The 15,000-nt window shown below is 31.4% G+C and overlaps 1 protein-coding gene across 9 annotated transcripts in view; it reads left to right on the top strand.

Moving 5' to 3' along the window:
• LOC124953417 (histone demethylase UTY) overlaps positions 1 to 15,000 on the top strand; it is a 53,515-nt gene that overhangs the window by 36,477 nt on the left and 2,038 nt on the right. For 5 of the 9 annotated variants that reach the window (XM_047504756.1, XM_047504760.1, XM_047504763.1 and 2 more), the window contains 8 exons: positions 5,284 to 5,462; positions 7,974 to 8,102; positions 11,448 to 11,631; positions 11,703 to 11,939; positions 12,469 to 12,624; positions 12,784 to 12,970; positions 13,078 to 13,395; positions 13,556 to 15,000. The exon at positions 13,556 to 15,000 is cut by the window's right edge and continues 1 nt beyond it. In XM_047504756.1, coding sequence (XP_047360712.1) covers positions 5,284 to 5,462; positions 7,974 to 8,102; positions 11,448 to 11,631; positions 11,703 to 11,939; positions 12,469 to 12,624; positions 12,784 to 12,970; positions 13,078 to 13,395; positions 13,556 to 15,000 — 2,835 coding nt within the window. Of the gene's footprint in view, positions 1 to 5,283; positions 5,463 to 7,973; positions 8,103 to 8,332; positions 8,513 to 11,283; positions 11,378 to 11,447; positions 11,632 to 11,702; positions 11,940 to 12,468; positions 12,625 to 12,783; positions 12,971 to 13,077; positions 13,396 to 13,555 lie in introns of those variants that run through there. The other 4 variants (XM_047504757.1, XM_047504758.1, XM_047504764.1 and 1 more) reach the window with 4 other exon arrangements.

Below are 15,000 nucleotides of genomic sequence, written 5' to 3' on the forward strand. Positions count from 1 at the left end.
ACATACATACATACATACATACATACATATATACATACATACATATTTCATACATGATATGTGTCTATGTGGTATGTGTATGCCGGTAAGTGCACATGTATGCATTTATATACGTACACATGCACACAAGCATGCATGCATGCACGTATACAATGACGATATAGGCGCCATTGTCCGATTCTATCGTAAGATGTGTATAGCATGAGAGAGACATGCTAAGAAGCAAGGAACACAACAAGACTAAAAAACATAACCTCACTTTTCTTCAACTATCTTATGTATATATAAATGTATACGTACATAGTTATGCAATGTATATGTATATATGTATGTATGTGTGTTACGTGTTATATAGAACATGTTATATACGAATTGTTAATAATAAAGATATACGAATTTAATTGTTAAACAAAAATAAAAAGAAGAAGAAATATTTGTTTTTATAATTTATACGAACTCTTGGAATAGAATATCTCGATGAAATAGGTAGCTTAAAGACAAAAGAGACAAGAATTGTAATAGGGATATGAGATTGAATAAGGAGTGAGGGAATTTGTATGGGAAAGAGAGAAAGAGATAGGTCGACGATTATCTTGAGACTTGGCTAATAAATCATTCGAAGCGTGTGCACGACGGATATCTAATATCAAAGATTTCTGCTAGAGACAACGGAGTCATAGAATCTCGTGTTTACCTGTGTAGCCTTGTCAGCAGGCACCGTTGCAACCAACTTTCTTGCACAATAATATATACTGGAGATTCTTGCCTGGCAAGGATATACAACATCGAGTCTTGCTACCCACGCATCTTTTCCAACGTTGTGTGTTAATAACCGAATTAAAACAAACTAAATATATATCTAACACGTATCCTTATGTACCATTAAATAAATAAATAAATGAATAAATAAATAAATAAATAAATGAATAAATAAATAAATAAACAGTGGAATTTAAAATTATGTGGTAAGTTCCAAATGCGTACGATATACGGTTGTGTCATATTTGAAAACTTCTCATTGAACTTATTTTACACTTTGTTTTATACTTCTTCTTTTTCTTCTATTTTTTTTTTTTTTTGCTCGTTTATGTTTGTTTTGGAAAGAATATGAATTTTTTTTTTTTTCTTTTTTAATTTCATTTGTAAATTTCGTTTGTTCCATAAATATTTCTATAGCGTTTGTAATATCAATTATTGAATTTGTATTACAGAAAATTATATGTACATATGTTTATGTATATGTATATACGTATATATGGATATGTTTAAATATCATATAATACGAACGATAATTTCCTACCGTAGAAGGTAAATTCTCATGGGTATAAAATGAGATTCGAGAAGAGAAAGTCAGTCGCGTGGTCATGCACGCGCCGACGCCATATTATACCATACAATACCATACCATGCTATTGGTATGCCATGGCTAACTCGAAGATAACGAAATTACATTTGAGAAAGATCGCTTTAAGAATGGATGAGTTTTTTCTTCTCTCCTAGAGAAATTTTCTATCCTAAAAAAAGAAAAGAAAAGAAAAGAAATAAAATGAAATAAAACAAACAAACAAATAAATAAATAAATAAATGGTGCAGCCATCTTTTCTTTTTTCTTTCTCTTTTTTTTTTTTTTTTTTTTTTTTTTTTTTTTTTGTCTAAAAAAGAACAATATCACACGTCATCATAAATTACGTAGACCTGTCGAGGTAACGAAAAAAAATAATCATACAATTTAAAACGGTACAATTTTTAAATATTCTTTTTAAAAAAAAAAAAAAAAAAAAAAAAAAAAAAGAAAAGAAAAAGAAAAAAAAAGCAAGAACGTTAACACGTTATGGTTAATAAGTAAATCGCAAGAAGGGAATAAAGAAAAGTCAAAATGAAAGAGAAAATTCTCTGTTGAAAATGATTCCAAGAAATGCATATATATTTATATATATACATATATGAAGTAACGAAGACAAGGGGAGAGACGATAAACGATGATGAAAGATGGCGGAAATAATACATGTATTGTAAACGTTTAACCTTTGGTTAATATCGTACGATCACCCCTTTCAACTTCTTAAATGGTTACGGGTAGATTCAGGAACGATAAAATTCAGAAAAAGAAGAAACCGAAACGAACAGAGTTATTCCTTTCCGGTTTGGACAGTAGTAGTAGTAGGTAGTGACTTATTTTTTTTTTTTTTTTCTTTAGTGTTTAGTGTATGTGTTAATAAGAGGTATACACGGATATATCAAGTAAAAGGGTTCGAAGGGCTAAGGAAAAGGTGTGTGAATGCGTTTGGTTGGCCCTATCGTTATCTCTCGGTCGTTCGTGCGAGACGTTAAGGACAAAACGCTCGTTAATAGGTCATACACTCGGTCTCGTAATTAATTTATGAGGTGCTAAAGCGGCCTCGTGGCTTCGAGAGAAAGCGAGAGAGAGAAAGAGAGAGAGAGAGAGAGAGAGAAAGGGTGCATTAAAATGCACCCCCTTTTCGTTGGATCATGCAACTCTACGGAGAAAATACGACGCGTCCGTAAGCGAGAAGTCAAACATATGACTCATACGTCATCACCGATTAATGGCGGCAAATTTCAAATATCCGTTATCCTCGTAGTTGATTTTAATTAAGAATATTTCAATTATTAGTCACACGTGATATTTTTCTTCTTTCTTTTTTAATATTAAAAATGTCATCTTCATTCACGAAGTTGGTTCAAATCACCCTTTTTTTAATTTTATTTTTGTTAATATTAAAAATTTCTTCTTTGTCCGTCTTTTTATATATATATATATATATTTTTTTTTTTTTTTTTATTTATTTACAGTATTATTAGTGATTTAAAAAAAAATATATATATATGTATATATAAATAATTTTCTTTGTAATAAAAGTGTTTGAGAGACAGAAAAAAAAATATACAAAATTAATGTCCGAAGATTATTCATATTTTATCTAATCTAAGTTTTATATTTATATATACATATACACATGTATATAAACAAGCAGATAGGATACATGCGTAATGTGATATTAATAAAAAGCAAAATGGCGACTATTGAACAGCTGTTAAAATGTCTCCTTGTTATTCTCACATTTACCACATTGTTTCATCAGCTTTGTGGCAGGTCACGTTTATCTTCTCTTTCAAAATTATGTGTGTATGTATATATGTATATATATTTATACTATTATATTTCTGAAACAGATGACAATATATTTTCGCCAATAAATGTGTACGATAATAGCAACGATTATTTGCTCTCCTTGAAATATTTTAACAACGCGCCAGACCTCGTATTTCGTTCTGTCCTCGACGTGTGAAAAGTCTACTTACTATTACATATATGAAAGTACACACAGACTCAGGTATATATGTACATATATCTACGATTATATTCTTTTTTTCTCTCTCTCTATCAATATATACATACATACACACACACACATACACACACATATATATATATATATGAATATATATGAATATATATATGTATGTATGATGTATTTATGTGCGCCATTTTATCGTGTTTTACGATAAAATGAACAAAAAAAAAATAAAGAAAAAAGGATACACGAGAGACAAGAAATTAAAGTGGCTTATCTGTGCACACACATGCATAGGACTAAAACTACAACCTTGGTGTAATAATTTCTACTAATATATTTCTATAGGGTGTGCCAAAAAAAGTTCTTTGGATTTTTTTTTTTTTTAAATCTATTTGCTCTCTGCCGATAATTTTTAAGCTAATTCTTTTTTTCTTTTTCTATTTTTTTTTGTTCTCTGTTCTTTTTCTTCTCTTTTACAGATCGTACAATTACAAGAGCTTTAACAAAGAACTATCTTTAAATATATATTTACATTTTAAAGATGAATATGCATATGAATCTGTATTATGATGCATATACGAGCGGATATATTATTACTACACATATATATGTATGTATGTATGTACGAACATATACTTTCTCACGGTCCGTTTATTATTAGGATCTTTCGCAACGAGCCACTGACATTTGCTCGTTCTTCGTTCACTTTTGTGTTCTACTCCTACACACTCCACCAAAGTTTCCTCGAGTGTACCAGAGTGACTCATTCCTTGAAGACAACGAACCCCGAAAAGGAAACGACGAGTGAACGGCCCAATGAATGGAATTCTTATGAATGAATGAATTTACTACCGTCGCCAATTCTCTTTTTTTTTTTTTTTTTTTTTTTCTTCCTCTCACTTCTTTTTCTTTTATTGATCGTTCAATAACCCATTCTAAGTTCTCTCTCTCTCTCTATCTCTCTCTATATCCGTTTTATTTTTTTAACTTATTCGATGAAATTGTTTAATTCTTTAATATAGGTTGAAACATACCAATTTATAGGTGAGCTAAAAATTTGCAAAAGAAAAAAAAAAAAAAGAGAATCGTCTTAATAAAAAGTCTCTCCTAATTTTTAATATCACCTATGTAAACTTTTTTGAGTTACCCATATTCATGAAATTAAAATAAATGTGGTTCGATAAAACGAGTGTTAATTATCGTAGCGATTAAAATCACTCACGTTATAACTAGTCCTTACTTTGAAGGTGAAACGAAACGCCAGAACGTGTCACGCACGCGTATGCACATTTCGTATGCAACTATCGCGATAATCGACGATAAATCGAGGCCTCGACGAACCTACACACTACCAATCAACCAACCAACCAACCAACCAACTAACCAACCAATCAAGCAGCCTACTCGATTTTTATTTCGAGGTCATTACAACGAAAAATATTTTTCATTCATTCTCCGTCGGAATTTAATAATCTACTTTATTTTTATTTATTTATTTATTTAAAGTATGTCCCTTTAAATGATACTCCTGTTAAAGTTACAGCAGATCGGGAAAAAGATTCTTGGAGCCTTTGTGATTAGGGGAAAAAAAAAAGAATTGGGGGAAAAAAATTATTAACCTGAAAAGAAGTCCTGAGAAAGAGTTAATTGATTCTTAAAAATCACTTAAGAATTTTTTGGCCCGCATCCTACAATAATACAGTCTTTATATAATTTATGATTAAGATTAAAGTGTGTGTGTTTATGTGTGTCTATCTGTCTGTCTGTGTATCTGTCTATCTTTTTTCTTTTTTACATAGAAACAATGATTAAATATTAAATCAATTAACGAGATAATAATACGTTAATTAATCTCACTGATTAATTTATATATATATATATATATATATATATATATATATATATACAATATATGTAATTTGATTTTAACTTGATCGATTCCTTTTTTTCCTTGTGTTTCAAGGGCGGTGAAAGCCTTCCAGCAAGTGCTATGGGTGGAACCAAGTTTTCCACGAGCCTGCGAGGTTCACCTAAGGCTTGGGTTGATGTTGAAGGTCCACGCTGACTTCGATGCAGCTTTGAAGCACCTGACGTTAGCTTTGATCGATGCAACCACACCTGCTTCCTTCTCAAAACTCGAAAGTAAGATTATAATTTTATTAATCATTCCTTTTTCTGATCCATGATTCGCACGTAATAAATAATATTTATATCGTGATTTACTTTTTCCTGTTTCCGTTCATTTTATCAGAAAAAGAGAGATAGAGAAAGAGAGATGAGAGAGAGAAAGAGGGAAGGAGAGAGAGAGAGAGAGAGAGAGAGAGAGAGAGAGAGAGAGAGAGAGAGAGAGAGACAAACTATATATAATATACGTATACATTATTTATTCTAGTAATTAAAATAATATGCATATTCATTTGAATAATTAAAATAATAGAAATATATTATGCGAACTCAACTACATGAATTTTTAATTTATTTATCTATTATTTTATTTTATATATTCTATGTACATATATATAATATATATATAAAATTAAATTTTTGAATGTGATCACTTTTAGAATGTATAATTCTCTATTTTTCTACATTTAGAAAAAAGAAAAAATAAATAAAAAGAAATGAAAATAAATAAATGGTCGAAATCGATTGTATCACTTATTTTTTTGTTTCTTTTTTTTTTTTTTTTTTTTATGAGTAATGATTTTTATAAATAATTCACGTAAATGACGTTATCTCAGAATAATCTCTCTCTCTCTCTCTCTCTCTCTCTTCGATCATTTCGATCACTTTCTTCTCGTCAAACTTGACCTACTTTTCTAATGTGCGCGCGATAGTGACAGCATGTGGTGGTAGTGGTGGTGGTGGTGATAGTGGTGGTGGTGGTGGTGGTGGTGGTGGTGGAGGTGGTGGTGGTGGTGGTAGTAGTAGTAGTATATCACATCGCCTGTGCTTTCAGGGCAATGACTCTATTCCGTAGGAACGCGAGAGTTAGTCGGTTAAGTCAGAGAAGAGAGACGACCGAGTGCTTCGAGGAAACGCGTAACGCGCGCCGAGAGTGTCAAGGTCGTTGCCATTTAAATCGAATATCCCTTCGGTATATATTGCGGTTAATAACCTCGTTTTTCAAGGTTGCTGACGGTTCTTTCTTTTTTTGTTCGTTGTTTTTTTTCCATCCTTCAAACAGTTTCTCTAACTTCATGTTTGCCCACTATCATACTTACAACGTATCCATTACTTTTTTCTATTTTTATTTCTGATGTACTTTTTTTCAATCGTCGTCCTGGTATCGTAATTTTTAAATATACGACAAAAATTTTTTAAAATAAAAGAAAATGTAAAAAAAATTATATATATATATATATATATGTATTGTATTATATTATATTATATGTATATGTATACTACGAGCACAAAAAATTCTCAAGCTTATATATATATATATATGTGTATAGTTTTACAATATGAAAAAAAAAACGAGGAAAAACAAAGAAAAATTAACTCGGAAAGTCTCCCAAAAATGAGTAATCGATTTTTATTATCACTCTAGGAAGATATTTTGTTGGGGGGCGGTATCATTTTATATATATAAAAATATATATATTCTTTTTTTTACAATTGTTTTACATATTATAACTTTTTAAAAATTATTATTATTATTATTATTATTATTATTTATGATAATCATTAAAATTGGATATTCTCTAGAAGAAAAGATTATTTTTATCATTCAAATGAACTTTTACTGACCATTGAATAAATTTGAAAGTAGTCTTCTTTTTTCTTTTTTTTAAACAATAGAGGTTGATCATTTAACTTTTACATTTGTCTTATTTAACTTTCATTTATGTTAATTGTGAGTTTAATACATGGAATAAATTATTGAGTCATCGAAAATACAAATTTTCCTCTCTCCACTCTTTCTCTCTCTCTCTCTCTCTCTCTCTCTCTCTCTCTCTCTCTCTCTCTCTCTTTCTCTTTATTATTATTAGTAATAAAATCATATCTGTTTTCCAAGAAATTTTCGTATTTTAGTCATAGGTATATCCAAGCGGAAGTTGAGTATCGTTAATCGTAATAAAATGAAATCTCGTCTCCATTCATTTCGATCAGTGACATATTCGGTCAATGGTGTCTATCATTCTCTTTCTCATACACGCATACTCTCTCTCTCTTTCTCTTTGAACTGTTACAAAGTTGAGACAGGTGATTTCAATTTCCATTTAATTAATCTTTCAATTAGTGAGTGTGAAAGCAATATTTCAGTTTATATCACTCGAAAATATGTGTTTTTAATTATAATTATTCGCTCTTATGTCGTCGCTATTATGCCAGATTTATCTATATTCTATTAAGATAGAACGAGAAAAAAGATTCAGTGGTTCTCAACCACTCTAAATTTTTTTCTATATATATATATATATGTATGTATGTATTTTTTTTCTTTTCTTTTAATATTCTTCAACTAAAATTTAATCACATGACTAATGTTAAATATTTTATGTAATCTATAATCTAAGAGATTTTACATATATTTGTACGTTATAAAAAGAGGAAAAAAAATATATATAAATATATATATATAAAGATATATATATATTAATCATATATTTTTTTTTACTTTTTTATTTATTTATTTTTTTTCAATTGCAGTCAAATTTCATATCGCTCATCTGTACGAAGTTCAAGGAAAATATCGTCTAGCAAAGGAGCATTACGAAGCTTTACTCAAGGAAAAGGCTTTGCCGTCGCATTTAAAGGCTGACATTTGTCGTCAGTTAGGTAAGGTTAAAAAAGAATATATATATATATATATATACACACACATATATCATCTATTATTAACAGTCTATACAGTAACAGAATAAAAATATCATTATCATTATCATCGTCATCGTCATGGTCATTAGTATAAATCAATTGTTAACATGCTATTCTTCCAATAAGGAATTTTTTTCTTCTTTTTTTTTTAATTTTTTTTTTTTTTTTGGAGGAACAGGATAAACTCATGGTGTTCCTCGTTTTCGGCCTAAGGTGGTTCAACCATAGTGTATACCAAGTAGCAGACACGTGTATTGATTTATTCTGAGTTAGGGGGGTGAGGAAAAGGGTACTAGAGGGTGGAACGAAGCGAGATAGAAATGAAGAGAGGAGAGGGAGAGGTGCGTGTGCACGAGGAACGAGCTAAATCTGTGAGTGTGTGTTTGTGTGTGTGTGAGGGGGGAGAGATAGATAGAGAGAGAGAAAGAGAGCAAGATTGTATGTGTTTTCTGTGTACACATATATGAAGTAATAGATGAGGGTTGGTGAGATTGTGATTCTCATTCTGTCCTTGTCTCTCCAATATATATATATATATATATATATATACACACACACCTTTATCCTCTGTCCCTTTCTCTCATCTTTCTTCACCTTCAGGACGAGCTATTTTCCCTTCCTTTTTTTTCTTTTTTCTTTTTTCTTTTTTCTTTTTCACGGGGGCTCCTCTTCTGTTCCTCTTCTGCTCCTTTTTTCCCGTTTGCCCTTTCGGCGTTTCGTATCTGGCAGATGGTACTCACCTACACTCTGAAGTTTTTTTCTCCGTTCTATACTAAATATATATACATATATGTGTATATGTGTGTGTATGTTAGGTTATGTTGAATAGTGATTAATGCTAATCTATTTATTCTTGTTATTATTAATTATCATTATATATATATGATTTGTTATATGATATAATAATATGATTGTGTTACATACTGATAAATCATAACCTTTTTGAGCACCTGTATGAGCAAGTGAAAAAAGAATTATTTTTGCTCTATGCATTTATATGCACCTTTAGGAATTAAATCTTTTCACTGATCCCATTATGAACATATATATATATATATATATATATATATATATATATATATAATATGTATAAATATATGTATGTGTATATATATATATATATATTATATTCTTATATTTCTTCTATATATTTCACTGAGTACATTGTTTATTGTAAATGTTGTTTTCCTAACCTATATCGGCAATGATTCTCGTTATCCTGACCTACTTAAATCTATAAAAATATTTCATCTGAAAATATAAATAAGATAAAAAGAGTATGTTAGTAGTTATTATTATTATTATTATTTTGTTTTTCTTTTTTATACTTACAGAAACTACATTTACATATTTGCATGTACATATTTGTATAAAAATTTTCTCTTTAGTACAGTTTTACTTGTGATTTAAATCACGCCATTCAATCAAATTAATAATTGACACAATTTCATCGAATGAAATCGTTCGAATTTAACGCTGCGTTCGCAACACATTCAAAGCCATAAAATATCAAATCCATTTTTAACCGATCAACGTTGATCCTGATAGAATTTTAATAAACAAATTCCATTTATATTACTGCAAAACATAAACAATATTAATGACTTAAAAATTACACACACACACATTCGTAACATTCGTAATGTTACCATAACCTTGAAATCAATTTATACATTTATATAAACAATGTCAATAATATCAAAGTTACTTTGGTTATATTTATAAACGTTCATAAATTTATCATAACCTCCAAAAAATATATATACCTATTTATATAGATATATAATTATATATATATATATGTATGTATGTATATGTATGCGTATGCATGCATGTATGCATATATAGCAGTGAAACGTTCGTAAGCTTAATTGCCACTGCGCCTTGCTCGGATATTCGAACGTTTATAACGGATCAATTTGAGTGAGAGGAAGGAAGATGCCGTGGGCTCGGAACAGTAAGCCGGTTTGTCAGGGGATGCACTCGGCACCCCCTCCGATGCACCGAACGATGCACTTTGAAGACAAGAGAGAGAGAGAGAGACCACACAACCTACCTGCTGGTACCTCTTACTGGGCCGAAACGGTACAGGACTCCTCTCTTCACAACCTGTTTACGGCTTCTCGCGTGTTGGTACCGTGACCGGTTCGACGATCTTCCTTTTTTCCCCTCTCTCCCCCCTCTCCCACTCTTCTCCTTCCTTCTCTCTCTCTCTCTCTCTCTCTCTCTTTTCCTTTTATTTATTTATTTTATTAATACACATCCTATCGTGTATATTCGACGTTATGGTTGTTTTTTTTTCCTTTTTGTTTTATTTTCTTCTTATTCTTATCTTCCGTTACTACGCAGGAACAGTTTTAAAAATAGCGCGCCATTTTTTAAATTATTTTTATTCTAACAACCTTTTTCATATTTTCTTTCCTCTCACCCGTCATTCTTGACGTACTTATTTTTATTTTGAATTATTATAATCGCGTTATAATCCAGGATCTTATATCTTAATAAATAAAAAAATAAATATATATATATATATATATATACATGTATGTATATATATAAATAAATTTAAAAAATGTGAAATATTTTGTATTAGAAGTATTATTTCCTTTCTTTTTTCTTTTTTCTTGCATAACTATATCAATTTTTTTCTTTTATTTATTATCGTAAGAGATGAGAATAAAAATGTTATAAAAAATAATTCGATAAATTTCTAACAAATGCGTGTTAAGTTTTATCATTTGACGTAAAGAAAAAAGAAAAGAAAAAAAAGAAGAAAAGCCGTAGAAATATTTGCATTATCCGTCTAATATAACGAAAGTACAATAAATTTCAAGATTAAATACATCATACAAAGTATAATGAAAGAGAAAAGGAGTATAAATTTTACCAATGGTAGTGAAAAGAAATTTTCTTTTCTTTTTCCTTTTTTCTTTTTTTTACCACTCCTATTTCTACGCCTATGTTTTATAGAGGGGATGTAACTCGAGATGCAAGGGAGAGAAGGAAAAAGAAAGTGAGGGTAAAAGTAGCTACCCCTAGGCTATACCTGCAAAAATCTATTCAGTTTGGCATTGGTCTAGTAGTAATAAAGGAAACAGACTTCCTCTTTTTCTTTCAGTACTATTCTCTGACTCCTCAGACTAAGTTCCCTTGAAGATTCACATACATCTTAGAATATAAGGAACGAGAACGTAAAGTTTCATCAACATATTTGACACATGTTTTTCTTCTCATACGTAAGAATAAATTATTTGAATATTTTTTCTTATATATATATATATTTTTTTTTTCTTTTTTTTGTTACAGGATGGATGTACCATGTTGTTGATTGTTCCGTATTAGGTGTAACTAGACAACAGAAGCAAGCTATAGCTATTCACTGTTTACAAAAGTCTATTGAAGCTGAGCCTAAAAGTGGACAGAGTTTGTATCTTCTTGGAAGGTGTCTTGCTGCTTCTGGAAAAGTTCATGATGCGTTCATCGCTTATAGGTAATTAATAATTAACATTTAATTGATTTTTAATATAATATGTACATTTAATACGGTTTACATTTGGTTAGTAATCTTCTATACCTTTGTAGAAATTCCGTGGAAAAATCAGAGGGAAACGCTGATACCTGGTGCAGTATAGGTGTTCTATACCAGCAACAGAATCAGCCTATGGATGCACTCCAAGCTTACATATGTGCTGTACAATTGGATAAATCGCATTCAGCTGCCTGGACGAATTTGGGCATTTTATACGAGAGCGTTAGTCAACCAAAGGACGCATTAGCTTGTTACGTCAACGCATCTAGGTAACGTGAAGTACTGTAGTCTTAAAAAAAAAGGAAAAAAATTGCACGTGGGTAAAAAAAACTTGTTAAAAAGGCATACCAACTTTATTCCTGTGTGCTTATCTGTGTGTGTATATACATATATATATATATATATATATATGTATACATATAAATATAGGAAAGAAAAGAAAAATACAAGAAAATGTTTAGACATGTTATGTAAGTGGATAAAATTAAAAAATGAAAAGCGCTTGTAAAACATTTCTTAAGGAGAATATTCTATGTCAAAATTTTTGAAGGTTTTGAATCATTTTCAATTAATCCATCGTCGACAATTCCGTTTATCTTTGTAAATTGCTATTGTTTATATATCTTGTACTTTATACTTTATAGTAGGGGCAACTTCTGCCTCATTCGAGATGAGTGATACAAGAAAAGAGAGCTGTTGTAAGTCAAAGACCAGGTATTCGTTTGACTGAATCAAAGGCTCACCTGGTCACACAGTAAATAATAGTCTTTGCAAAAATTTGTTTTATATATTTTATAGAGGAAACAACAATACTCCTAATTGTACGGGCCCATTGGTAGGCCTTGGCGGTGCTAAGTCTGGTGGTAATACTCCGATGAACCCATCTTTACAACAGCGAATAAACTTTTTACAAAGTCACCTAAGTCAAGCACCAATGCCCTCTGTTGCTGCCAAGTAAGTTAATTTTAGGATGATGAAAATAAAATAAAAAAGGTAATGTTTCTTTCTACCTCAAAGAGAAACATTAATATTTTAGATGATATAAAGAAAATATAAATTATGTCTTTTTTTTTTTTTTTTTTTTTTTTTTTTTTTTTTTTTTTTTTTTTACAGAAGGCGGCAATTGCCGTCAATAGAAGAAGCTTGGAATTTACCAATAAGCGCAGAAATGTCTAGTAGACAACAGCAACAACAACAACCCCCTGGTGGTCCAGGATATAAATATGGTGCAGCACCATCTGGACCACCACCACCTTATCCTCAAACTCAAGGGCAAAGTTTAAACACAAAAAGATTTAAGGTAACAATCTAAATATTTCTCCGATGATATTAATGATAAAATCCAAAATATTATATTAGAAGTGACTGTGATTAATTTTGAAAAACAAAAAAAATTTTGATTATCAGCCTGGAGATGATTCAATATCACCTCCGTCTCCGCAAAGGCCTCCGCCATTTTATTTATCGCCACAACAATTACAAATGTTGCAATTTTTGCAACAAAATCAAAGTAGTTTAACGCCACAACAGCAGGGTTTACTTGCACAACTTCAGCATCAGTATAGAGCGATGCAACAACATCAACAACAAATTAGATTGCAGCAACAACAAGCTGCTCAGAGAGGGCTTAGGCCAGGACAACCAGGTTATCCTACTGCTTATTCTCATGGACAGCCATCTGGACAACCTGGTGTTATAAAAAATTATGGTATCCCTCAGCAACCGGTATATAATTTTCTCCTTTATATATATATATGTATATGTATATATATATATATGTGTATACACACACACATGCACACACACGCACACACACGCATATACACAGATGTTCAAGATATATTGATAAAAACAAAATATATCTTAATTTCAATATTATTTTCAGTTGCAGCAAGGAGGAACTGTTGCTTTACAAACAGGATTTTCCGACTCAAACGTAGGCTACAATACCGTTGCAACGGGTAACACACAGACACCTGGGATGCCTTATAAATCTGCTTCTGATCCTAATTATCCTCAAAGACAATTAACTCAGAGCGGTCAATTCAATCAGTATCAGTCGAATCAATATACGGCACAAGGTTATGCTCAGATCTCTTCTACGACAAGTAGTTATCCTGAAGGTTCAGCAGGAAACAAGGACTTGGGTGTCACGGATCAAGAATTGCAAGCTTTGTTGTCTCAGAAAGACATTGCGACGTCATTGGCGGAAGACTTGTTAAAGCATTTTGGATCAGAGGATTTAGACGTTAAAGAAGAACCACCTGGTATTATGAACAATGGTACTTTGAGTTCTGGTCCATTTTCTCCATCCAATATAGAAGAAAATCCTGATAAGATAAAGGAAGTTAAAATGGAAAAGATGGATGAAATTCAACCATCGTCTACCTCCAATATAGAAATGTTCGATAAACACGAGTCTAAATCATCGATTCCAGTGGTCGAAACTATAAAATGTGAGGCGACGTCTAGTACAAATAAAAGTGAATCTATAACGCGAACAGAACCTGTTCTCAAATTAGAGAGTTTGTGCGAGTCGCAGCCAGAACAAGAATTAAGTATAGAAATGGATTCGAAAACTATTGTCGAGGCGTGTAAGGGCCAAGGATTAAAGGGAGTTCCAAATTGTTCGATATTAAGTGATCGTTCACCTCCACCGGCACCTCCAGATCCTCCTAGTCAAAGATTGACCAAGGAACAACTCTTACCACCTACGCCTAGTGTCTATTTAGAGAATAAGAAGGATGCATTCAGTCCACAATTACAAGAATTTTGTCTGAAACATCCTATAGCTGTAATCCGTGGTTTAGCGGCCGCCCTTAAATTAGACTTAGGTCTTTTTTCAACTAAAACATTAGTAGAAGCTAATCCCGATCATGGTATCGAAGTTAGAACACAAGTCCAACAGACGAGCGATGAAAATTGGGATCCAGTAATGGGTAGGAAGGTTTGGGGTTGTATTAGTCATAGAAGTCATACAACTATAGCTAAATATGCTCAATACCAAGCTTCGAGTTTTCAAGAAAGTTTGAAGGAAGAACGTGAAAAGTCTCAGGGCATACATACATCGAACTTGTCGGATTCAGATTCGAAGGATAGTACAGGCGCAGTTAGGCGAAAGAAAAATGCATTTGGACTTGCTGGTCGTCCAGGTTCAAAAATGTTACGTTTTGGGACCAATGTCGACTTGTCCGATGAGAGAAAGTGGAAAATCCAATTACAAGAACTTATGAAGTTACCTGCTTTCGCAAGAGTTGTGTCAGCTGGCAACATGCTCAGTCATGTTGGTCACGTTATATTGGGAATGAATACCGTGCAATTATATATGAA

Source organism: Vespa velutina, chromosome 12 (assembly GCF_912470025.1).
Source record: "Vespa velutina chromosome 12, iVesVel2.1, whole genome shotgun sequence".
In the NCBI taxonomy this organism is placed as follows: domain Eukaryota; kingdom Metazoa; phylum Arthropoda; class Insecta; order Hymenoptera; family Vespidae; genus Vespa; species Vespa velutina.